The 26,792-nt window shown below is 44.2% G+C and overlaps 1 protein-coding gene across 15 annotated transcripts in view; it reads left to right on the top strand.

Moving 5' to 3' along the window:
* Positions 1 to 26,792, top strand: part of LOC118357940 (diacylglycerol kinase zeta-like) — a 144,392-nt gene that overhangs the window by 70,475 nt on the left and 47,125 nt on the right. For 5 of the 15 annotated variants that reach the window (XM_035735257.2, XM_052479901.1, XM_035735276.2 and 2 more), the window contains exons 2-15: positions 11,845 to 13,040; positions 13,648 to 13,756; positions 13,943 to 14,038; positions 15,300 to 15,377; positions 15,674 to 15,730; positions 16,339 to 16,395; positions 16,596 to 16,679; positions 18,882 to 18,950; positions 19,061 to 19,132; positions 24,137 to 24,253; positions 24,777 to 24,848; positions 25,638 to 25,733; positions 25,996 to 26,078; positions 26,512 to 26,572. In XM_035735257.2, coding sequence (XP_035591150.1) covers positions 11,893 to 13,040; positions 13,648 to 13,756; positions 13,943 to 14,038; positions 15,300 to 15,377; positions 15,674 to 15,730; positions 16,339 to 16,395; positions 16,596 to 16,679; positions 18,882 to 18,950; positions 19,061 to 19,132; positions 24,137 to 24,253; positions 24,777 to 24,848; positions 25,638 to 25,733; positions 25,996 to 26,078; positions 26,512 to 26,572 — 2,199 coding nt within the window. In that variant the 5' untranslated portion in view covers positions 11,845 to 11,892. Of the gene's footprint in view, positions 1 to 11,844; positions 13,041 to 13,647; positions 13,757 to 13,942; positions 14,039 to 15,299; positions 15,378 to 15,673; positions 15,731 to 16,338; positions 16,396 to 16,595; positions 16,680 to 18,881; positions 18,951 to 19,060; positions 19,133 to 24,136; positions 24,254 to 24,776; positions 24,849 to 25,637; positions 25,734 to 25,995; positions 26,079 to 26,511; positions 26,573 to 26,792 lie in introns of those variants that run through there. The other 10 variants (XM_035735296.2, XM_035735334.2, XM_035735306.2 and 7 more) reach the window with 6 other exon arrangements.

The raw sequence follows: 26,792 nt of genomic DNA, 5'->3' as shown, positions 1-26,792 counted from the left end.
TCTTCGGCTTGCAAGCCTCCGCCTTTTTCCTCCAAACATAATGATGGTCAAACAGTTCTATTTTTGTTTCATCAGACCAGAGGACATTTCTCCAAGAAGTACAATCCTTGTCCCCATGTGCAGTTGCAAACTGTAATCTGGCTTTTTCATGGCGGTTTTAGAGCAGTGGCTTCTTCCTTGCTGAGCGGCTTTTCAGGTTATGTCGATATAGGACTTGTTTTACTGTGGATATACATACTTTTGTACCTGTTTCCTCCAGCATCTTCACATGGTCCTTTACTGTTGTTCCGGGATTGATTTTCACTTTTCGCATCAAAGAACGTTCATATGACGGCTGCGTGGTCCCATGGTGTTTATACTTGCGTACTATTGTTTGTACAGATGAACGTGGTTAAATAAAGGTGAAATATATATATATTATTTTTTTTAAATTGTCCATTTGGAAGACCCATTTGCGACCAAGCTTTAACTTCCTGACTGATGTCTTGAGATGTTGCTTCAATATATCCACATACATTTCCTGCCTCATGATGCCATCTATTTTGTGAAGTGTACCAGTCCTTCCTGCAGCAAAGCACCCCCACAACATGATGCTGCCACCCCCGTGCTTCACAATGTTCTTCGGCTTGCAAGCCTCCCCTTTCTCCTCCAAACATAATGATGGTCATTATGGCCAAACAGTTCTATTTTTGTTTCATCAGACCAGAGGACATTTCTCCAAAAAGTACAATCTTTGTCGCCATGTGCAGTTGCAAACTGTAGTCTGGCTTTTTCATGGCGGTTTTAGAGCAGTGGCTTCTTCCTTGCTGAGCGGCTTTTCAGGTTATGTCGATATAGGACTCGTTTTACTGTGGATATACATACTTTTGTACCTGTTTCCTCCAGCATCTTCACATGGTCCTTTACTGTTGTTCCGGGATTGATTTTCACTTTTCGCATCAAAGAACGTTCATATGACGGCTGCGTGGTCCCATGGTGTTTATACTTGCGTACTATTGTTTGTACAGATGAACGTGGTACCGTCAGGTGTTTGGAAATTGTTCCAAAGGATGAACCAGACTTGTGGAGGTCTACCATTTTTTTCCTGAGGTCTTGGCTGATGTCTTTTGATTTTCCCATGATTTCAAGCGAGGAGGCACTGAGTTTGAAGGTAGGCCTTGAAATACATCCACAGGTACACCTCCAATTGACACAAAGTATGTCAATTAGCCTATCAGATGCTTCTAAAGCCATGACATAATTTTCTAGAATTTTCCAAGCTGTTTAATGGCACAGTCAATTTAGTGTATGTAAACGTCTGACCCACTGGAATTGTGATACAGTGAATTATAAGTGAAATAATCTGTCTGTGCACAATTGTTGGAAAAATTACCTGTGTCATGCACAAAGTAGATGTCCTAACCGACTTGCCAAAACTATAGTTTGTTAACAAGAAATTTGTGGAGTGGTTGAAAAACAAGTTTTAATGACTCCAACCTAAGTATATGTAAACTTCTGACTTCAACTGTACATAGTGAACTCGTACACATTGTAAATATGAAAATATAATAAAGTATTTCAGAACGTGACCTACTGCTTGCATAACAATATCAGGCTGGGAAGAATTGACGTTCACAATTTCCCCCTATCTGCAAGCATGACCAATGGCATAACACCTTATTGATATGTAAACGTAACCAACCAATAGAAATACCTAAAAAAAATCAGATAAATGCACTGAGTGTACATAACATTAAGAACACCTTCCTAATATTGAGTTACACCCCTTTTTGCCATTAGAACACCCTGGATGTGTCAGGGCATGGACTCTACAAGGTGTCGAAAGCATTCCACAGGGATGCTGGCCCATGTTGACTCCAATGCGTCCCACAATTGTGTCAAGTTGGCTGGATGTCCTTTGGGTGGTGGACCATTCTTGATACACACGGGAAACTGTTGAATTAGGAAAAACCCAGCAGCGTTGCAGTTCTTGACACACTCAAACCGGTGCGTCTGGCACCTACTACCATACCCCGTTCAAAGGCACTTCAATCTTTTGTCTTGCCCATTCACCCTCTGAATGGCACACATACACAATCCATGTCTCAGTTGTCTCAAGGCTTAAAACCTCTTCTCTCTACACTGATTCAAGTGGATTTAACAAGTGACATCAATAAGGGATTATAGCTTTCACCTGGCCAGTCTATGTCATGGAAAAAGCAGGAGTTCCTAATGTTTTGCACACTCAGTGTATAGGCATACTGACTGACTACTGAACTGGAGGTTGGGGGATAACAATCAAATTGTGGTGAACAATAACCATCACTGATAGTGCTGTTTTAGTGCAAACTGCTGCCTTGAGCCATTGATCAGAGTTCAGCCCTGTGTTAATTATCCTGCCCTTTGTTGTCCTGTGTTGAGTGACACCACAGTATAGGGGAAAAGATTATGGACCAGGCCAGGCTTTTGCTCTTATCCTGGACCGATGGGTCACTGGTCCAGTCTGTCTGCCCATTCTGTCTAGTCTGTGAGAAACCTCAGTTACCCTCTGCTACAGATGAGCAGTTGAAATTTCCCTCCATAAATTACAGTAGCCGGTGCTATTCGCCATGCTAGCTATGTTGACATGGCTGTGGAAATAGTGTGCTCTCTGAGCTCCCATCAGGCTGTGCCAGCTAGCCAGGCTGTTCCAGTAACTCCCTCCCTGTAGTGTTGTGCTGAAGCTCAATGAATGGATGTTTATGTCAAGGGAGGGAGAGAGGAGACAGACCTATATAGGGATGGAGAGAGGAGACATGTAGAGCACAGAGCACTATGTTTGTGAAATCAGCCTACGGTGCGTCATTTCTGCAATCTGAATTATTCCTCTCCATATCTGTCAACTGACCTTCGGGCAATATTTCAGTTCACTGCACATCCATTATGTAAGGGTAGCTTAGTTATTTGACACTGTCCTAGAGGACGACCTAGCCTGGGAGAGTTATAGCAGTCTAGGTCAGGCATTTTCCCAGGGGCTTTCGAGGACACCTCCAAGTCTCCCTCTCCACAGGGGGATTTATCATCAAGACAAGTGCCCTCAGAGGATCTAAGGGAGATGTGTCCACAGACGTGCCAAGATGGTGACATTTTACTTTTGATTACAGTGGGAGGAAAAGTATACATTTATGGTCGTGCTGTAAGCTCCATTATCCTCATAACATTGGCGTGTTTACCAAACCGAGGGCAGCAGCATGAAGGCTTCATTCTTGACAGTCCCTATTATCACGCGCTATGCGACGCTGGAGGACCAAGAGCTCCATGGCAATTTTTTTCCTACTGACCTTTGTATGTTTTACATGTAAATATGTAGGATAAAACCGAATAACAGCTCAACTGTTTTTCTCTGCTGTCGCATCAACTTCTCCGCAGAAAGGAAAGTCAATAATCGACTAATTACTAAGAGTAAGACATTCTGACTCAACATTGGACTCACAGCAGAGTGACTTCATTTGCAGGTTGAATTGAGGTTTTTCTGTCCAAACAGTGCCTTAAGGCTGGGCTCGAGGCCTAAGGTCCATAACTCAGAATGGAAACAAAAACAGTCCTCTGTTTCTCAGTTTCGCTGGTAAACACACTGTAACCTAATTTATTTTATACTGACACTCCCTCTCGACTCCATTCTCTCACACCATACTGTCAACATGGCTCAGGCTCACACTGAGCACAGTTCGCATACTGCACTGTACTGCTTCTTTGCAGGGACGTTTGAAAGCTATCACAGTGAGTGACTTAATTTTTTTTTTTTTACTGCATCTTTGGTTAATCCGTTTTGTGACATATTGAAACGTTAGAAAGGAGCGTCTTCATGGAAACAACTAAAAAAAAATGTTTTCCCCTAAACATTTCAGTGCACTTATGATACGATTCACGTTTAGGCTGCTTCTATCTGAGGGTATCTTGAATGGATTATTGTACATTTGTTTGTAACTAATTTGGTGATTTAACTCCTGAATTTGTGGAACCTTAATGGGGCAACTAATCACTTTCAGCTGCTTTAGGTGATCGGGTCAATCCTAAGGCTATAGGCATGTGCAATGTATCACAGCAGCAGGCTTAACAAGACCCATTCAAATCTCCCTCCGTTCGAATAACATCACTCGACTGAGGGCCATAACAAAGCCATAACATTTACAGTACAAATGTAGCTGTTATTACACGTGTCACTGGCCACACAGGTAGTCCCCCTAGATGCAGCTAGTCTTGATGCAGCTTGGTTTGAGACATGGTGCTTTGTTAGAATCTGGTACTGTCGATCTCATTTACATTCACCCCTGCTGTATTAATGCATTTAACAGACCACGATGTCCAGATCGATCAGGAGCCGGAGCAGTGGGGGCACAACACTTGGCCTGGTGCCCATCCCTAACCCAGGCACATTGACCTGGATGATGGCGCCATGATACCGGCCTCATTGGAGCACGCCTCAGTAATCTAAAGGAACAGGTGGTTACCCGGCTCGGACTGGGTTGATGAGCTGGTGGGCTTGTGCCTCAACCCAGCATGCACGGAGAGCTACCCTCCTATTGGTTTTCACTCCAACCCCAGTTGTAACTAACTTGATTCAGCTTGACAACAGGCTAATTATTAGAATGAGCTACGCTATATTAGGGTTGGAGTGAAAAACCAACAGGACGGTAAGCACTCCAGTACAGGGTTGGAGATGCCCTGGTCTATGGTCTAGGAGGGAGAGGTCTTTCTGTCTTTCTCTTCCTCTCCCCACCCGTTCTCTCTCACTGGTGCACACACACTCTCTCCCGCTCTATCTGTGAGGCATAGCAGGAGGTAGTCTATTATCTGTGATGTGTACATGCGGAGCCTGGCGGGAGGCAGCAGCAGTGAGAGAGCAGCCAGGGGGATATAAACAGAGGGGGTGCTATAAATAGCCCAGTACACTTCCTGTCCCACGTCATATACAGTTGAAGTCGGAAGTTTACATACACTTAGGTTGGAGTCATTAAAACTCGTTTTTCAACCACTCCACACATTTCTTGTTGACAAACTATAGTTTTGGCAAGTCGGTTAGGACATCTACTTTGTCCACGACACCAGTCATTTTAGAACATCTATTTTTTAGGACATCTACCGAAACAGGAAAGGGACTTTTCCAAACTGTTACCACGAAGTTAGAAGCACCGTATCATTTATGCTGTAGCCGTCATTGGAACTAAGGGGCCTTGCCCGAACCATGAAAAACAGCCTCAGACAATTATTCCACCTCCACCAAAAATGTACAGTTGGGACTATGCATTCGGGCAGATAGTGTTCTCCTGACATCTGCCAAACCCAGATTTGTCAGTCAAACTGCCAGATGGTGAAGTGTGATTCATCACTCCAAAGAACACTTTTCCACTGCTACGGAGTCCAATGACACAAGCTTTACACCACTCCAATCTACGCTTGGCATTGTGCATGGTGATCTTAGGCTTGTGTACGGCTGCTTGGCCATGGAAACCCATTTCATGAAGCTCCAGACAAACAGTTCTTGTGCTGACGTTGCTACCAGAGGCAGTTTGGAACTTGGTAGTGAGTGTTGCAACCAACGACAGACTATCTTTATGTGGTTCAGCACTCGACAGTCCCGTTCTGTGAGCTTGTGTGGCCTAGCACTTCACGACTGAGCCGTTGTTGCCCCTAGACGTTTCCACTTCATAATAATAGCACTTACAGTTGTCCGGGGAAGCTCTAGCAGGGCAAAAATTTGAGGAACTGACTTGATGGAAAGGTGGCATCCTTTGACGGTGCCATGTTGAAAGTCACTGAGCTCTTCAGTAAGACCATTTTACTACTAATGTTTGTCTATGTGAATTGCATGGCTGTGTGCTCAATTTTATACACCTATCAGCAATGGGTGTGGCTGAAATAGCCAAATCCGCTAATTTGAAGGCGTGTCCACATACATTTGTGTATATAGTGTATCTGGCTACCCACTAATCTTCCACAGAGTAGAGTAGATCCCCAGTTCCTCCACCCTCATCTGATTCTGGTTACCCATGATGTCCCAGCAGTGTTGCTGTTAAAGGTAGACTGATATTGTGCACGCTATCCAGGTTAAGTGTCCAGTATTAACACCACCATCTGTGGTATTTGGGTAAATGTAAATTAGCACTTTGGATGGTGTTTTCCACCTCTCTTGTCACTTTGCCTCATTGAATATTTAGTTGAAATATATTTTTTATTTTATATACTTCACCTTTCTTTAACTATGCAAACCCTAACCAAGAAGACACTGGGCCAATGTGCGCCGCTCTATGGGACTCCCGATTACTGCCGGTTGTGATACAGCCCGTGATCGAACCAGGGTCTGTAGGGACGCCTCTAGTACTGCGATATAAACACTGCTACATCGAAGATGAATTCCAAGGAAGGACCAATGGGGGAAAAACCCTCAACCTAAAGTCTAAATATATACTATGAATATAAAATGTAAATATATATTTAAATATCCCTGTCACTTTTGCGTTCTATTCAAAGCTCCATACAAAGAGCCAACAATACCACACTGTAAGAGCCACAGCACAAGTATTAAAACCAACATCGTTTTTCGAAGGATGTACGTGCATGTGGTAATGCTCTGTGGTTTACTTTGGGTTTATATTTACAATGGACCTATCCAGCTTTTGCCTGTACAATACAGTATGGCGTTTAGCATTATAACAGCTTCAAACACTGACTCCACTAGAGTACAGTATATATACTTCAGCAATAAAAGCCCTCCAGACCCTGTTATACTACCTGTCCCAGTCACATACACTTCTGTATTATTCACAGTACCTTTTCATTTTTCGCAGCATTCCTCCATTTTACTTGCTTGGTATTTGAGGGAGTAAAGGTACTGGAGGGGGTTTTGTAACAACTGATGCTGGGTCAGTCTACACTCTGTAAGTCAAATTGTATTAGTCACATGCGCCGAATACAACAGGTGGAGTAGACCTTACAGTGAAATGCTTACTTACGAGCCCCTAACCAAAAGTGCAGTTTTCAAAAAAAAAAAAATGGATAAGAATAAGAGATGGATAAGATATGAATAAAATTAACAAGTAATTAAAGAGCAGCAGTAAAATAAATAACAATATATACAGGGGGGTGCCGGTACAGAGTCAATGTGCGGGGGCACCGGTTACTTGAGGGAGTATGTACATGCAGGTAGAGTTATTAAAGTGACTATGCATAGATTACAACAGAGAGTAGCAGTGGGGGGGTAGTGCGGTAGCAGAGAGAACAGTCTACGACTAGGGTGGCTGGAGTCTGACACCGCCTTGTGTAGGTAGAGGTAATGGATGGCAGGAATCTTGGCCCCAGTGATGTACTGGGCCGTTCGCACTACCCTCTGTAGTGCCGTGCAGTCAGAGGCCGAGCAGTTGCCATACCAGGCAGTGATACACCCAGTCAGGATGCTCTCGATGTTGCAACTGTAGAACTTTTTGGGGAACAGATGACCCATGCCAAATCTTTTCAGTCTCCTGTGGGGTTATAGGTTTTGTCTTGCCCGCTTCACGACTGTCTTAGTGTGCTTGGACCATATTAGTTTGTTGGTGATGTGGACACCGAGGAACTTGAAGCTCTCAACCTGCTCCACTGCAGTCCCATCGATGAGAATGGGAGCGTCCTCGGTCCTCTTTTTCCTGTAGTCCACAATCATCTCCTTTGTCTCGAACCCGTTGAGGGAGAGGTTGTTGTCCTGGCACCACACGGCCAGGTCTCTGACCTCCTCCCTATATGCTGTCTCGTCGTTATCGGTGATCGGGCCTACCACTGTTGTGTCATCGGCAAATAGAATGACGGTGTTGGAGCTGTGCCTGGCCGTGCAGGCAGGCATATCCCGATCCATATCAGGCAATGGGAAGAGCCTGTGACTAATTCATCTATCAGGGATGGAGTGCATAATGCAAACATGATTGTGTGTGTAAGCCTATCTGTATTTATGTATATTTGTTACGTGTGTGTATGGTACTGTGTGTGTCCCCGGGTGCATTGTATTTCAAATTAATTTGTTTGGGAGTCCATGGGACTGGCCATCGTGACGGTGTTGTGCCATAGAAAACCCAATGCTTTAAAGCAATTCTATTCCATAGCGTGCACTCACTGTGACGCACATACATAATGCTAAATGCACATATTTGAGAGGATGTAGGCCTAGAGAGGCTAACATTTTTAATGTGTTGAGCTAATTTCTTTGGTAACCAATCTCTTTCCGTAACCCTGTTATCTATCTGTCAATCAAGCAGTTAGTGTTTAGTTAGTGTGCAGAGCAAGGGGGGAAAAGGAAATGATCAATCTAAAGGACTTGAGCACTTGTGTTGTGTTTAGAGCTTATCTTAGCCATGGAGTCGATACAGTGACACTGCCCTAGAAGTTTAATCATAGCCACCTCAGAGGTTTGCTAAATGTATCTGTTGGCTACCGTACAGTATACTGTGACTACCTTGGCATAATAGTAAACATATGTCACTGTTTCTAGATAAAACCAAGATTCTGGAGCTGGGAAGTCAAAACGTGGCAAAGACCATGTCTGTGGTTCTGTTTTGAAAGACTGTCGCATTTTCCCTGATTAATGATTTAAACGCTACTGTACGTGAATACAGCCACGTATGCTGGAGGCCTCAACCAGATGACCTTTGACCCTGATTCCCAGAATGCTCCATGGGTGGGGGTGGGGGTGGGAAACCCAGACTGAGAATACACACTGAAGAGAAGGTTCATATTAGAGCCAGAAACCCTGAGCGCCACTCGTGTGCCGGATGCCCCCCCAAAAATTCAGTATGTACTTCTAACATATTTGTTTAAAGGCTCAGTCCAGTCAAACAGGTGGTTTCCTATGTTTTGTATATACAGTATTTCCACACTGAGGTTGGACCTTTTCAAATATATGAATCTGACAGCTACATTACACAGTCAGGGCACATCAAGCTAATAGGCCTCAGTCCTGTTCACTTATGGTGAACTAAATCTCTGTATAATCGGAGAGATTTAGTCAATTCCATATCTAACAAATACAATGTCTCTCTGCACATACAGTGCCTTTGGAAAGTATTCAGACCCCTTCACTTTTTCCACATTTTGTTACGTTACATCCTTATTCTATTTTTTTTATCCTCAGCAATCTACACACAATTCCCCATAATGACAAAGCAAAAACAGTTGTTGTTTTTTATGTTGCAAATGTATATAAAAAATAAAAAAACTGAAATACCTTATTTACATAAGTATTCAGACCCTTTGCTATGAGACTCGAAATTGAGCTCAGTGGCATTTTGTTTCCATTGATCATCCTTGAGTCCACCTGTGGTAAATTCAATTGATTGGACATGATTTGGAAAGGCTCACACCTGCCTAATATAAGGTAAACAAATTGACAGTGCATGTCAGAGCAAACATCTCTTCTGGAGGAAACCTTGCACCATCCCTACAGTGATGCATGGTGGTGGCAGCTTCATGCTGTAGGAATATTTTTCAGCTGCAGGGACTGGGAGACTAGTCAGGATCGAGGCAAAGATGAACGGAGCAAAGTACAGAGAGATCATTGATGAAAAACCTGCCCCAGAGCGCTCAGGATCTCAGACTGGGGCGAAGGTTTACCTTCCAACAGGACAACGACCCTAAGCACTCAGCCAAGACAACGCAGGAGTGGCTTTGGGACAAGTTTCTGGATGTCCTTGAGTGGCCCAACCAGAGCCCGGACTTGAACCCGATCGAACATCTCTGGAGAGACCTGAAAATAGCTGTGCAGCGACGCTCCCCATCCAACCTGACAGAGCCTGAGAGGATCTGCAGAGAAGAAATGGGAGAAACTCCCCAAATATATGTGTGCCAAGCTTGTAGCGTCATATCCAAGAATACTCGAGGCTGTAATCACTGCCAAAGGTGCTTCAACATGGTATTGAGTAAAGGGTCTGAATACTTATGTAAATGTGACATATGTAGTTTTTTATATAAATTAGCAAACATTTCTAAAAACCAGTTTTTGCGTTGTCCTTATGGGGTATTGTGTGCAGATTGAGAGGGAAAAAAACAATTGAATCCATTTTTGAATAAGGCAGTAATCTAACAACGTGGAAAAAGTCAAGGGGTCTGAATACTTTCTGAAGGCACTGTAGATGTATGTGTAAAAACACTACTATAAGTTATCAATAATTTACTGTATACAACTTTTTGAATGTCTACTTTACGTACTGCAGCTGTAAGACCTGTGGATGAATCCCTGCGCTATAAAGCAAATGTTTGAATCATCTGCAACTGCCGTTAATCATTTTCTCACTAGGCCTTCTGTCATATCTCTCTTCATGCTGCGTTACAGATGGATTAATGATGCCTGTGTGCCGGAAACAGTCTCTACTCAGCTTGGTCCTTTTATCCCCAGCCTTGGTCGTGCTTCTCTCCCCTCCACATCCCACCTCGCCCCACCCACGCTACCCTCTTGGCCATTTTTGTTATTACTTTACTTTCTGAATGTCTAATGAATTGAATAAGAGATGGGAAGGATCAAAGGCTCCTTTGGCAGGTTCCAGAAATCCATTCAGATTGAAATTAGGTGTGTGTGTGTGTGTGTGTGTGTGTGTGTGTGTGTGTGTGTGTGTGTGTGTGTGTGTGTGTGTGTGTGTGTGTGTGTGTGTGTGTGTGTGTGTGTGTGTGTGTGTGTGTGTGCGGTTTCTTTTCTTTTCTTTTTCAACGTCTCCCCTCCACAACCAGTCTTAATCACAAGAGAGGTAGAGCGACATGAGAGTATCCATGACATGTATAATAGTTCAAAGGAAAATAAGCCTTTCTATGCCCTATACATATGACACACTTAATGGTTCATCCTCAACACTTCATTAACAGGGGCCTTGGATCTATCGGTCATAAACACTAAGCCTATCTTCTTCATTTGTGGTTCGCATTAGCTGCCTGCCACAGGATGTAAATAGATGCCGGGTCCCTGACGTTGTTGCTTGTCTTCAGCTTGAATCAAAGCATCGACAGGCTAATGCTGCTGAGCACTTCTACTACATGTCACTTCCTGTGAAGGGTATCTGTATCAGTCTGTATGTAATCAGAGAAGGAGGCTCTGGGTGATTATGATGGTCTGAGATCAGTAATACAGCAGCAGCTTGGCATCCTGTGGAGGTTGCCTGAGCCCTGGCCCACTTCTCTACATCACAACTGTGTGTTTATGAATTCACAATTCAGATTATGATATCTAAGTAAAGATGATCCGAACAATGACTTCCTTTATGAAGTTGATATCCAGAATTCCCTTTCATTGTTGGCAGAGGGAAATGCGTTGAATGGAGTTGAGGTTACTGGATAACGACGCATTCTTTGGTTCTGTCAAGTGGCGTATCTGATGAGGTGATTGAACATAATTTTAAAGGCGGTCGCTAAATATATCCTTTTGCTTTGTGCTGTAGTGGCGTCACAATGGCTGTCGTGTGATAGGTGACCTGGACACTCGGCTCTACTTTCACCAGACAGAACACTACCGAGGTATAGCGTTACATACAGGTGGTGAGTTATTGAACCGGGGCGGCTGGTCACGTTGCTTGTACCGGAGAATGGAACTGTTATCGCTCTAGATGCATTGACTAATGTCCCTTTGTAAGCAGATTCAGTTACTGACAGTATCACTAGTCAGCCAATTGAGGTTGCTCTTTGAGCGTCTAGGCCCAGATTAGTCTTGTGTGTGATTTACCTTCTCTGGCAGCAGTGTACGAGTTCAGTCATTTCACCTTCAGCTGTTCCACACGGGGTGAAAAGAACAGTACTGCATCCCTATTGGTAAGAGTTGGATAGTGGCTTGTGTACAGTATTGAAGGTTTTGCTGACAGACTGATTTTTTTGTACCAACAGCCACTGCAGAGGGACATTGAAAAGGGAACCCACAAGCTGTGGGTTGCCATGGACACCTTTTTCCGCCGGCACTTTAGATTGAAAGGTGCGGAACAATGCCAATACAGACGGCCTGGCGTGGCGGTGCCCACAAGCAAGGCTCGCCGGCGCTCCAGTGTAGGACTGCCCTCCGCTGGCCTGGTCCAACGTAGACGCTCTAGTGTGGGACTGCCATTCACAGGTCCTGTCGGACACAGAAGGTCCAGTGCAGGCCTGTCGCCGACTTCTCAATCCCAACGAAGACGTTCCAGTGTTGGCCTGCCGTCAGGTTATGTGGGCCGTAGAAGCTCCAGTGTGGGCTTGGCCTGCGTTGCTCACCAACAACGCAGGCGCTCCAGCGAGGTGCAGGGATTACCCCACTGTTATTATGGAGGGGGGCAGCTAGTGAGGACCAGATACTACACCAGGCGACGCTCCAGCACCACCATGACCTGTGTCAATCCCCGCTTTTCTGTCCGCCGCCGGCGAGCCGCCAAGCTCCGCACCATTGACACCCAACTGCTGGGGCCTTCCATGCTGCTGGCCAGCCTGGTCCAGATGAGTGTGGAGCAGCAGAGGGCACCAGGGGCGCAGGGCGGTGAGAGGGCATCAGGAGAGGGCACTGAGAGCTGCCCCTCCTCCTCGTGCTGCTCCGAGTCGGAAGGGGACAGCTGCAGTCAGAGAGAGTGTAGCACCAGGTCGGAGGGCAGCGGCAGTGAACGAGAGGGGACTGAGGCATCATCATCATCATCATATCCAGAGGGAGAGAGGACGTCTCCATGGCAGGACTGGAATCAGGCTCATAGTATGGCAGCCTTGACAATGGAGAGCATCCAGTCCCGGCCCCTAATCCGCGCACCTCGCTGCCTGCGCCGTAACTCCTCCCACCTGCTGCCGGCGGAGGCGGTGCACCGTAGCAGGGCGGCCTATGGTGTGCACGGGCGCTACCGACGCTCCAGCCAGTTACGGAGGCCTTCCACCATCTCCAACAGCGCCTGGCAAGGCAGGCTAGTCCCCGCACCCAGCCGCAGGAGCTCTATAGTGGCCCGCCACTCCTCCCGTTCCCTGTATAGGAACTGTTCCGCTTGCTGGAAGCCCAAAGGCCGCAGGGAGTCCCTCAGCCCCCTGCAGGGCACCTACTACGACCCCCGCCTGGAGACTTGGAGTGGATTCGTCTCGTATGTAGACCCCCTACCTTCGCCTTGGTCACAGACAATGCTTTTGTGTGTGTGTGTGTGTGTGTATGTATTAGGGAAGTGTGGGGGGGGGGGGCTTCAATGTCAGAATATACACATCCTGCCCTTCCAACCATACCAGCACTTCCTGGTCTGAAGTGTTGATGTCAGTTAAGCAAGTGTTTGTGTCTAAGCCTTCTGCAGTATGTAACTGCAAATTGGGAAATTGTTCATATTTTACACCAAACTCTGCTGACCTTTTGTGTTGCTGATATGTAAAGCTGGGAGTTTTGTTTAGTGACTCCTACAGTACCTTTCATACAGGGTCTCAGTCACACAAACCTGTCAAATACCAAACCTAGACCTCTTGTGTACCTGGCTGCACATTGGCTCAACATTTCGAATGCTGTATATTGTATGACGTCAGATGTACCATTTCATTATTCACCATGTGTGCTGGACCTTTCTCTTTGATCAGAGCCTACTTTGCTTCCATCAGGGGTGAAGAGTGGGTTTCCCTGTTAGGTTGTGATGCAGTATCCCACTGGGCGTGTCATCTCAATGATGCTATTGCAATCATTAAAAGGTGTTGCATCTGTGTCATTTTCAGGAAGGCCATTGCTAAATCGGGTCTACAGCACCTGTCTGCCCAGCCCAGTGCCTCAGCCCTGGCCAAGTTTGACCCAGACAGGGAGATCCGGAGCAGCTGTGACTGGACCGTAAGTGCAGCCTCTGGCCCAGCTCATTGATTTTGTACCCCATAATGAACTATATGCCCCTAATGAGTTTCAGAGTAGTGTACTTTGTTTACCCAGAGGTACTGTTGATAGTGGATTCTATGAGCTGAGATTCCTATTTGTCAGGGTAAAAAAAAGAAGGGTGTATTTAATAGACTCTTCCTCCAGGAGAACGCCCTGTATGGGGAGCACATCTGGTTCGAGACCAATGTCTCTGGGGACTTCTGTTACGTCGGAGAGCAGCACTGCTTCGCCAAGACACTGGTGAGTGTGTGTGTGTAGCTACCCCTGGCCCTGTCTGACATCACAAAGCCACAGATGCTTTGACAGGAACGAGCCCAGAGGAAGAGAGGAATCAACTGATTAGAGGAGATGTATTTGTAGTGCATCCCTAAAGTAAGAGTGGGAGTATTAACTCCTTGTCACATTTGTTTTTCATCCGTCAGTGGATGTTACTGTCCAGATGTATACCACCTGGTACCATACAGTACACTTCTAGAGAATGCAGATTGTATAGCTCTCTGCAACTGTAAACATTATAGTATGAGAAATGGAGCCATGTTATGAACATAAACGCTGTCTTCATTTTTTTGAGAACTGATGGGATTATAAAAAGGGTAACTAGGAAGAGAACCTGTAAAAATGAGCCCAATCTTCTTATTTTTTCAGATGATGGAGATATGTTTTTTTCGATTGCATTATGTGTATGAGATTTAATTCGGACATCTACGGGGTGTGAAAAATATATTGTTTTAATGCAATGCTCTGTACCAGGGGTGTCAAACGCATTCCATAGAGTGTGCTGGTTTTTGTTTTTTCTGTTCAATTAAGACCTAGACAACCAGGTGAGGGGAGTTCCTTGCTAATTTGTGGCCTTATTTCATCAATCAAGTACAAGAGAGGTTTGAAAACCCGTAGACACTCGACCCTCCGTGGAATGAGTTTGGCACCCCTTGTGTAGATGCTCCCTCTGGTGTTCACACAACCATAACACACTTCACCTAAGAAGTACTGCTGCCATCTTGAGGGAGTTGCACCCATAGAGGTAGATAGAGGGCCCTTCTTTGCATCTGTGCCATATGGCTTCTGTGACAGCACGGGCAGCTCCATTGAGGTCTTTCTTCATTTTAAAGTAGTCAAGAGTGAATATTGCCATCTGGAGTGTGTTGTCTGAACAGGTATAAAACCAAGGTTGGTAATTTACTGCCACCTGCAGTTAAGGAATGTTTGCCCAGGTGTATAATTCATTGGCTGATCCCTCCTGAGGACCTTGTTGGAATTATGGAAATCTTCTGTAACCCATAGGAAGTCCTACCAAGTTGACTACTTCAAAATGGTGAAAGTCTTCAATGGCACTACCCATGCTAAAACAGGCGTTGGGGCACTAGAGCGGTCTATATACGTTTATGGTTGTACCCTTGAATTATCACATTAAAAGAAAGTCATTTAATTCAGGAAGTTTTCATGTATTACTACGAGATGGGTCATTAAATAATATTCTCTCACTCATCTTTTGTCACCACAGCAAAAATCTGTAGCCCGGAAAAAGTGTGCAGCCTGCAAGATAGTGGTTCACACAATCTGCATAGAACAGCTAGAAAAGGTAAGTTTCAAGCCATTTTCCCAACCAATATTCACAAACTTTTCATCCGTTGAACTGTTATTTCACCTGGTTGCAGATAGTTGTTAAATTATGTATTATCACCAAAGTTGTGGAAATTAGTTGACAGTATATGTACCAAGACAAAATGAGTTGCAAATGTTGAATCCCGAAAAAATACCGTAATATCAGCCTTTTCAGATGTTGTCTCTCAAGGAGACAAAATGTTTCCATCGCATCAGGTAAGATGAGATTGAAATGGTAGCCATGCCAACCTAACCCACCCTGCTCCTCTCCAGTTATTCGAGGCTATGCCCTATGAAGACAGCCTGCTTATCGAAGACCCCGCCTTTAGAGTGAGACACTCTGACCTCTCTCAGGCTGCTATGGGATATAACTAGTGCTATAACTAGATCATACTCCTTCTCTAACCCTATCTCACTACGCTACCTGATCCATTGACCTCGCCCTCCAATGCTGCACTCTGATTGGGTCATTCTCTGGATAATCAAAGCTGTTTTCCAAATTGGGATGCTTTGATTGGTCGTCGAATACATTAGGTTGCTTTTTGCTAGAGATGTTTAGTTGCTGAATCTCCCTTTTTCCAAAATGTCTTTAACTTGTTCCCATAACTCTGCTAATCTGAGGGTTAGTTTATATCTATTGTTTATACTTTATCTGATGCCGTTATGGTGCTGTTATGGTGGAGTTAAAGGCGAAGAACTGGTTGCAACACTGACATAATAACACATATTGCACCACAGGTTTCCCTTTTCAGTAACGACTTCTAGGTGAACAAGAACTTGAGCATGTTCACTTTAACCTTATACCTCTCCCGTTGGCCCTTTTGGATAACTGATTCAGCATTCTATTTTGGTGCAGGGGTTTGTCTAACAACATATTGGAAACAGCGACCAACAAAATAAATCCATGTTTGAAACCATTTGTTTTCTGTACCATGTAGATAAACTTTAGGTGTAAACCGTCATTCAGGGAATCGGGGTCTAGGAATATACGAGAGGTAAGTGCCAATACATTTTATTTCCATTTGATCAGCACGCTCATGATACTCATGCTCATACTTTATTTTCACGCATTTTTCGTCTTCCTTTGCCTTTGTCTTGTCATTCTATGTGTCTGTCTCCTCTGTAACCCTTCCCTCTCCTCCTGTCCCTGCTTCCCCTTTTCCCCTTGACCTTCTCTCTTGACCTTTGACCTTAGCCAGTCCTCCAAAGACAAGGTGCTCTAAAGTGCCTCAAGCGGATGGCTAACTGCATGGCCACCCCTTTCCTGAGCCAGTCCCAGGTACCATCCCACCCGAACTCCCCAGATCACCCCAACCAAAAGCCACAGTTATGGGGGCAGTAGGAGAGTAATGCCTGACTAGTTGATGCCTGACTAATGATTTAAAAAACTGGGTAACCCCCATGTCCTATAGTCCTCCAGAGCTAGCTTTCGGTGTCCAAGTTAAAATCCCCTCATACATTCATGCATTTTAATTTAATTTTCCAACACTCTTGTCCAGAACGACCTACATTCATCTTAAGATGGCTATTTGAGACAACATATCACAATTGTGTCAAGTACATTTTCCCTCAACAAAGTATTCATTGGGCAAAGTCAGTGCTGGTGGGACAAGAAGTGTTTGGTTGGGACAAGAAGTGCTCAGGTTGGTATGTAGGGCTTGAACATAGTCTGAAGATAAAAAGGTGTTGTTCCCCTTGCTGGTCCGTAGCTTCGACTGGAAGCCAGTGGAGTGTGCAGAGGAGCAGGGTGACGTGGGAGAACTTAGGAAGGTTGAACACCAGGCGGGCTGCAGCATTTTGGATAAGTTGCAGGAGTTTGATGGCAATGTGGGGAGCCCAACCAACAGAGTTGCAGTAGTCTAGACGGGAGATGACAAGTGCCTCAATTAGGACATGTGCTGCTTCCTGTGTGAAGAAATGTTGTACTCTACGGATGTTGTAGAGCATAAACCTGCAGGAGCGAGTCACTGCTTTGATGTTTTCAGAAAACGACAGGGTGTTGTCCAGGGTCACTCCAAGTTTCTTCGCCCTCTGGGAAGGGGACACCGTGGAGTTGTCAACCGTGATGGAGAGTTCTTGAAGTGGACAGGCCTTCCCGGGGAGGAAGAGCCATTTGGTCAAGGTTGAGCTTGAGGTGGTGGGTCGACATCCAAGCTGAGAAGTCTGACAGGCACACAGAAGATGCGTGTCACCACCTTGGTGTCAGAATGGGGAAAGGAGAAGAGAAGTTGAGTGTCATCCACATAGCAATGATAGAAGAGAGAGACCATGTGAGGATATGACGGCACTGAGTGACTTTGTGTCAAGAAAAAAAGGAGGGCCTAGAACCGAGCCCTGGGGGACACCAGTAGTGAGATCACGTGGTGCAGACACAGATCCTATTCATGCCACTTGGTAGGAGTGACCTGCCAGGTAGGATGCAATCCAGGAGGGTGCAGAGCCTGAGACGCCCAACCCTAAGAGGATGGAGAGGAGGATCTGATCATTCACGGTGCCAAAGGCACTGGATAGATCTAAGAGGAGGAGAACAAAGGAGAGCGAGAGTCAGCTTAGTCAGAGCGGAGAGCCTCTGTGACACAGAGGAAAGCGGTTTCAGTTGAGTGAGCTGCCTTGAAGCCTGACTGGTTAGGGTAAATAAGTTAGTTCTGAGAGAAATAACCAGAGAGTTGGTCAGAGACGGCACACTCAAATGTTTTGGAATGAAAAAATGTAGCGATACCGGTTTGTAGTTTTTGACGTCTGGCCATCTTGAAGTCAAAGGGGACGCAGCCAGGGATCAGGGAGTTGATGAGGGAAGTGAAAAATGGGAGAATGTCTCCAAAAATGATATGGTGAAGAGATGCAGGTATGTTGTCGGACGACCGGACGGCCGGACCTCAATCGTCGCAGGATTTAATCTGGAGAGAGCGGGGAGAAGGAGATCAAGGCATATAGTAGTGTGTGTGGGACCAGTGGACTGAGTGAAAGAGGAATGAGGAAAGAGGATGTCGTAAAAAATTTTTTTTTGCGAAGTCATCCGCAGACAGTGAGGAGAGAGGTGAAGGATTAAGGAGGGAAGAGAAAGTGGAGAAGAGTTTCCCAGGTTTGGAGGTGGAAGCTTGAAATTTAGAGTGATAGGAAGCGGCTTTAGCAGTGTTTACAAAGGAAAAGAAGGTAGAGAGGAGGGAGTGGAAGGATGATAGGTATTCCAGAAGTTTAGTTTTCTTCCATTTCTGTTCAGCTGCCCAAAGCCCTGTTCTGTTAGCATACAACACTTAGTCATTATTACCACAGAACTGGGTTTATAATGGAGTCCTATACACAATAATGTTCACTGTGTCTGGCCAAACCTCTGACATCGCTAATGATAAACTCAACACAAGCTTTCCCTGATCTCACTCACCATTGTCTACATGTACTAAAAAATTGGAAATCCACAGTATTTTAAATTGCGAATTTGTGAGTGAGTTGATTAATGTGTTTATGAACGTCGGTTTTCCAGCCCACCGTAGTGCGGCACCATTGGGTCCACCGGAGGCGCCAGGATGGGAAGTGTCGCCAGTGCGGGAAGGTGAGCATGGTTATAATATCAATTCATTCATTTGCAGGATTAACAATCTGATGAAACAAGTTCTTCTTGAGGGTACGTTACATCTTATATCTGATTTAATTTCTCTCCAGGGTTTCCAGCAGAAGTTTGCCTTTCATAGCAAAGAGATTGTGGCCATCAGCTGTTCATGGTGTAAACAGGCAGTAAGTTGGAAGGTTGATTGTACTGTACAGATGTAGGATCTTAATTTGACCAGTATTGTCGCAGCTACCTAATCCTACAGCAATGTCACCTTGTCTGAGAGAGATTTGCATGTTTATCCAAACTTCACGCCAGGGTAAGCCTACATGAAACACAGCCCTTATTTTAAGTGTTTCTAAAATCCCCTACGGGAAAAATAACTGGTTCCCTGTTTGACCGCTAGGTTTTATGGGCATTATGACACATCCACTGTGGGGCTCTATTTGATATTTACATATGATTGATGTTATGTTTGTAAATTGGTCTATTGTAAATTCAGTCTATAACTGAGAAACCGATTTAAAATATACTACTAATATTAGCTGGCCAAAATTAGGCTACATGAAAAGTGCAACACTGTTAATATACAGTTGAAGTCAGAAGTTTGTATACACTTAGGTTGGAGTCATTAACTTCTTGCGTCGAGCCATCCCGGATCTGGGATCGTGAATACAGCCTCAAGCTCATTACCATAACGTTAACTATTCATGAAAATCGCAAATGAAATTAAATAAATATGCTAGCTCTCAAGCTTAGCCTTTTGTTAACAACACTGTCATCTCAGATTTTCAAAAATATGCTTCTCAACCATAGCAAAACAAGCATTTGTGTAACAGTATTGATAGCTATTGATAGCTAGCGTTAGCATTTAGCGTTAGCATTCAGCAGGCAACATTTTCACAAAAAACAGAAAACTATTCAAATAAAATCATTTACCTTTGAAGAACTTCGGATGTTTTCAATGAGGAGACTCGGTTAGATAGCAAATGTAAAGTTTTTCCTGAAAGATTATTTGTGCAGGAGAAATCGGTCCGTTTTCTGCGTCATGTTTGGCTACCAAAAAACCCCGAAAATGCATTCATCAAAACGCCAAACCTTTTACCACATTAACTCCATAATATCGACTGAAACATGGTAAACGCTGTTTAGAATCAATCCTCAAGGTGTTTTTCACATATCTCTTCATGATATATCATTCCTGGAATTCTCCTCTCTGTCTCAATCACATGGATGAATGCGAGCAGCTTGGAGATTACGCAGCAATTTCAACAAAGGACACCGGGCGGACACCTGGTAAATGTAGTCTCTTATGGCCAATCTTCCAATGATATGCCTACAAATACGTCACAATGCTGCAGACAACTTGGAGAAACGATAGAAAGGGCAGGCTCATTCCTGGCGCTTTCACAGCCATATAAGGAGACAATGAAAACCAGAGCCTCAAAAATCCTGCTCATTTCCTGTTTGAAGTTTCATCTTGGTTTCGCCTGTAGCATCAGTTCTGGGACACTCACAGATAATATCTTTGCAGTTTTGAAAAAGTCAAGAGTGTTTTCTTTCCAAAGCTGTCAATTATATGCATAGTCGAGCATCTTTTTGTGGCATCTAATTTGTGCATGACAAAAGTAATTTTTCCATCAATTGTTTACAGACAGATTATTTAACTTATAATTCACTGTATCACAATTCCAGTGGGTCAGAAGTTTAAATACACTAAGTTGACTGTGCCTTTAAACAGCTTGGAAAATTTCAGAACATCATGTCATGGCTTTAGAATCTTCTTATAAGAGATCATTTACATACTTTGAGTCAATTGGATTTGTACCTGTGAATGTATTTCAAGGCCTGCCTTCAAACTCAGTGCCTCTTTGCTTGACATCATGGGAAAATCAAAAGAAATCAGCCAAGACCTCAGAAAATTTTTACACATCCACAAGTCTGGTTCATCCTTGGGAGCAATTTCCAAATGACTTTAGATACCACGTTCATCTGTACAAACAATAGTATAAACACCATGGGACCATGCAGCTGTCATACAGCTCAGGAAGGAGACGGTCTCCGAGTTCTGTCTCATAGAGATGAATGTACTTTGGTGCAAATCAGAACAACAGCAAAGAACCTTGTGAAGATGCTGGAGGAAACAGGTACAAAAGTATGTATATCCACAGTAAAACGAGTCCTATATCGAGATAACCCGAAAGGCCGCTCAGCAAGGAAGAAGCCACTGCTCCAAAACCGCCATAAAAAAGCCAGACTACAGTTTGCAACTGCACATGGCGACAAAGATTGTACTTTTTGGAGAAATGTCCTCTGGTCTGATGAAACAAAAATAGAAATGTTTGGCCATAATGACCATCATTATGTTTGGAGGAGAAAGGGGAGGCTTGCAAGCCGAAGAACATTGTGAAGCACGGGGGTGGCAGCATCAAGTTGTGGGGGTGCTTTGCTGCAGGAAGGACTGGTGCACTTCACAAAATAGATGGCATCATGAGGCAGGAAATGTATGTGGATATATTGAAGCAACATCTCAAGACATCAGTCAGGAAGTTAAATCTTGGTCGCAAATGGGTCTTCCAAATGGACAATTAAAAAAATATATATATATTTCACCTTTATTTAACCAGGTAGGCTAGTTGAGAACAAGTTCTCATTTGCAACTGCGACCTGGTCAAGATAAAGCATAGCAGTGTGAACAGACACATGGAGTAAACAATTAACAAATCAATAACACAGTAGAAAAAAGGGGAGTCTATATACAATGTGTGCAAAAGGCATGAGGAGGTAGGCAAATAATTAAAATATTGCAGATTAACATTGGAGTGATAAATGATCAGATGATCATGTACAGGTAGAGAGATATTGGTGTGCAAAAGAGCAGAAAAGTAAATAAATAAAACTGTGGGGATGAGGTAGGTGAAAATGGGTGGGCTATTTACCAATAGGTTATGTACAGCTGCAGCGATCGGTTAGCTGCTCAGATAGCTGATGTTTGAAGTTGGTGAGGGAGATAAAAGTCTCCAACTTCAGCGATTTTTGCAATTCATTCCAGTCACAGGCAGCAGAGTGCTGGAACGAAAGGCGGCCGAATGAGGTGTTGGCTTTAGGGATGATCAGTGAGATACATCTGCTGGAGCGCGTGCTACGGATGGGTGTTGCCATTGTGACCAGTGAACTGAGATAAGGCGGAGCTTTACCTAGCATGGCCTTGTAGATGACCTGGAACCAGTGGGTCTGGCGACGAATATGTAGCGAGGGCCAGCCGACTAGAGCATACAAGTCGCAGTGGTGGGTAGTATAAGGTGCTTTAGTGACAAAACGGATGGCACTGTGATAAACTGCATCCAGTTTGCTGAGTAGAGTTTTTTTATTTATTTTATTTCACCTTTATTTAACCAGGTAGGCTAGTTGAGAACAAGTTCTCATTTGCAACTGCGACCTGGCCAAGATAAAGCATAGCAGTGTGAACAGACAACACAGAGTTACACATGGAGTAAACAATTAGCAAGTCAATAACACAGTAGAAAAAAATGGGCAGTCTATATACAATGTGTGCAAAAGGCATGAGGAGGTAGGCGAATAATACAATTTTGCAGATTAACACTGGAGTGATAAATGATCAGATGGTCATGTACAGGTAGAGATATTGGTGTGCAAAAGAGCAGGAAAGTAAATAAATAAAAACAGTATAAAAACAGTATGAGAATGAGGTAGGTGAAAATGGGTGAGCTATTTACCTATAGAGTGTTGGAAGCGATTTTGTAGATGACATCGCCGAAGTCGAGGATCGGTAGGATAGTCAGTTTTTCTAGGGTAAGCTTGGCAGCGTGAGTGAAGGAGGCTTTGTTGCGGAATAGAAAGCCGACTCTTGATTTGATTTTCGATTGGAGATGTTTGATATGGGTCTGGAAGGAGAGTTTGCAGTCTAGCCAGACACCTAGGTACTTATAGGTGTCCACATATTCAAGGTCGGAACCATCCAGTGTGGTGATGCTAGTCGGGCATGCGGGTACAGGCAGCGATCGGTTGAAAAGCATACATTTGGTTTTACTAGCGTTTAAGAGCAGTTGGAGGCCACGGAAGGAGTGCTGTATGGCATTGAAGCTCGTTTGGAGGTTAGATAGCACAGTGTCCAATGACGGGCCGAAAGTATATAGAATGGTGTAGTCTGCGTAGAGGTGGATCAGGGAATCGCCCGCAGCAAGAGCAACATCATTGATATATACAGAGAAAAGAGTCGGCCCGAGAATTGAACCCTGTGGCACCCCCATAGAGACTGCCAGAGGACCGGACAGCATGCCCTCCGATTTGACACACTGAACTCTGTCTGCAAAGTAATTGGTGAACCAGGCAAGGCAGTCATCCGAAAAACCCCAAGCATACTTCCAAAGTTGTGGCAAAAAGGCTTAAGGACAACAAAGTCAAGGTATTGGAGTGGCCATCACAAAGCCCGTACCTCATTCCTATTGAAACTTTGTGGGCAGAACTGAAAAAACGTGTGCGAACAAGGAGGCCTTACAAACCTGACTCAGTTACACCAGCTCTGTCAGGAGGAATGGGCCAAAATTCACCCAACTTATTGTGGGACGCTTGTGGAAGGCTACCCGACACGTTTGACCCAAGTTAAGCAATTTAAAGGCAATGCTAATGCTACCAAATACTAATTGAGTGTATGTAAACCTCTCACCCACTGAAAGAAATAAAAGCTGAAATAAATCATTCTCGCCGCTATTATTCTGACATTTCACATTCTTAAAATAAAGTGGTGATCCTAACTGACCAAAGACAGGGCATTGTTACTAGGATTAAATGTCAGGAATTGTGAAAAACTGAGTTTAAATGTATTTGGCTAAGGTGTATGTAAACTTCCGACTTCAACTGTATATACTGTTTTCAGGGAATACATGTAAATCACGAGGCTCAATCTGCATGGATGATGATGACGTGTGTCTGTATGCTTTATGCTTATGTGAGACATTTGTGTGAGTGTCTGTGTTGAATGACAACACTTCCAATGAATATGGATGTGTGTGATCACTGGTGTATTCACCCTCTGTAAAAGTCGTATGTATGTTTATGTGAGACAGTTGTGTGAGGGTCTGTGTTGAGTGTTTTAAATGAATGATGTGTGTTGGTGTGTGTTGTGCTCACCTCTGCAGTCCTTTCCTCTGTCCTTCTCCCTACTCTAGTATCACAACAAGGTGTCCTGCTTCATGCTGCAGCAGATCGAGGAGTCCTGCTCCCTGGGTGCTCATGCCTCTGTCATCATACCCCCTACTTGGATCCTCCGGGTTCGCAGACCTCAGGTACATTTTTTAATTTTTTATGAATAAAATGTTTTTTGTTTTTTATAAATAGATGTATATTGTCACATGCACTGGATAGGTACAGTGAAATGTTGTTTTACAGTGTTGGCCCTGGTAGGTTGGTGCCTCCGGAGCAAATTAAAGTTACGTGCCTTGCTCAAGGTCAGAGATTGTTCACCTTGTTGGCCCGGGTATTTGAACCAGTGACCTTTTTGAACCAACACTCTAACCACTAGACTACCTGCTGCCCCGACAGTCACAAAATACACCGTCACACAATACACTTCCAAGTATTCAGATATTCACTGCCACCATGCGAATTTACAACGTGCAGTGGTATGCTTCCCCAAATACTTTGTGGTGCCATTGCACTGCGAAGCCAACAGAGGGTGGCAGTCATCCGTTAGTTTGAGCAGTCAACAGTTCTGATAAATTACAGTGTATTATTTACAGTTGATCAAATGCTGTTCCTTATATAAATGGAATACCAGCGTGACAGTTAATCCTCATGTTATTCTTTCAGACCTCACTAAAGTCGAGCAAAAAGAAAAAACGGACCTCGTTTAAGCGCAAGTCCAGCAAAAAGGGAGTAGAGGTGAGTTCATCATCCATTACAAATGGCATTTCCTACCGTTTGTAATGTGAGGAGACGTACGTAAGTAAAACGTCCTTTGCTGATTAGCCTGAGGGGCATCATTTCCATTTATACCGCATCTGTTGTGAACTGTTCAATTGGTTTTACGTTGAAATATTATACTTGAAGTACATACTTCAATTAAATGGTAGCGAAAAGGGCATTGTCAAACTAATGACGAGGTATTATCGATGTCTTGACCCTTATCAAAAAAAGGGACACAGGATGTGCTTGTCAATACATACTTCCTGGCGACATCCAGTGTCGAATACCATGGCTTGAATGCATTTACATGACAAGTGCATGTGCAGAAATAATTCTCTCTCTTGTCTGGCCTTGCGTCGGTTAGCCAGCCCTCCAAAGACAAGGCGCTCTAAAGAGCTTCAGACGGAACCAGTCCCAGGTACCATCCCACCCCAAATCCCCAGATCTCCCCAGAAACCACAGTTATGGAGACCCTATTGATCAGTTCAACTGTGCACAGTGTTAGACAACTGTATACTCTTTGGCTATACTACGTCTCGTAGAGAGTAGGAAGTATCCACACAGCGTCAGCTCTATGCCATTTTCATTTTAGTGAGTTAATTTGGCATAATGTTACACGAGTCTGACGCGATAGTTTATAACAAAACATCAGTAAAAGCAGTTCTCCCCTTAGGAAACCAACACTGTACAATCAGTCTCTCATCCTCCACCTCTCTAAATGCATCCCTTTATTTCCTCTGCCCCTCTCCCTTCCTCTTTGTGCAGGAGGCGCGCTGGAAGCCCTTCATAGTTAGACCCATTCCCTCTCAGCTCATGAAGCCGCTGTTGGTGTTTGTCAACCCAAAGAGTGGGGGGAATCAGGTGAGAGACGTGCTGTCTGTGCTGGAGCTGTCAGTGCAGGCCCAGTGGGCCGAGGCCAACACCAGTCACAGGTGGTCTGTGAGATGAATCACTGTCTGTGTGTTAAAGAGTCTTTCAGCAGTCCAGTCAGGGCATCTCATACCTCACGCATTTGTCTGGATCACTCAATAATATACTAGTCAGTTAATCAAATACTTTTTTATTATGATGATGATGATGATGATGAGGAACTGGTAGTAATTGTACTCCTACTCATTTTCAGGGAGCCAAGATTATCCAGTCGTTCATGTGGTACCTGAACCCTCGCCAAGTATTTGACCTGAGTCTGGGAGGACCCAAGGATGGGTAAGTTTCTCAAAAATAGCAGGTGCAAACTTTGTACTAGTGCCGACTTGTTACTGACTCTGGCCCTTAAAAATAAATATCATCATCATTACGTATAGGTCTTGGAGCTCTTCCATTACTCTGTGCTCACTGGCGCAAAGCTCCTTCTCATTAGATCTAATATATGTATGTATGTGTGTATATATATATATATATATATCTCTGAACCAAAAGAAGTCGTATTATTTTGCTGTTCTTTTTTGCTCTTCCTATGGATACACTATGCTATTATTCTGTCTGCCCAGGAGCCATTTGCGGTGTAGGACTCCCCTTCACTGTGAATGCTGCCGATTTTAACTGAGTGTGGGAGACCTTCTTTAACGGGCTTGATACTGTGGACTGACTGTGACAGAAAGCTAGAAGTTGATTTTGTCTCTTGCTCTGTCTCTCCAAGGTTAGAAATGTACCGTAAGGTGCATAACCTGAGGATACTGGCATGCGGAGGGGATGGCACGGTGAGTAGAAACAACAGCACAATCTTTTTAAGCAATACACAGACATTCCTGAACTATTTTAGCAGCAAACTTTACTTTGTGATCAGTCAAATAACAGCACACAGTGTCTGGTGTTTTCCCTTAAAGGAATTTGACCCCATCTTAGTGATCTAAGCCCTGAACTTTGATGGTTATCTAAGTGATTGAACAGCAACACACGCTATGCTGCAGGTGCAGTTTG

Source organism: Oncorhynchus keta, chromosome 2 (assembly GCF_023373465.1).
Source record: "Oncorhynchus keta strain PuntledgeMale-10-30-2019 chromosome 2, Oket_V2, whole genome shotgun sequence".
Classification (NCBI taxonomy): Eukaryota; Metazoa; Chordata; class Actinopteri; order Salmoniformes; family Salmonidae; genus Oncorhynchus; species Oncorhynchus keta.
This window is presented reverse-complemented; position numbering and strand designations above follow the sequence as displayed.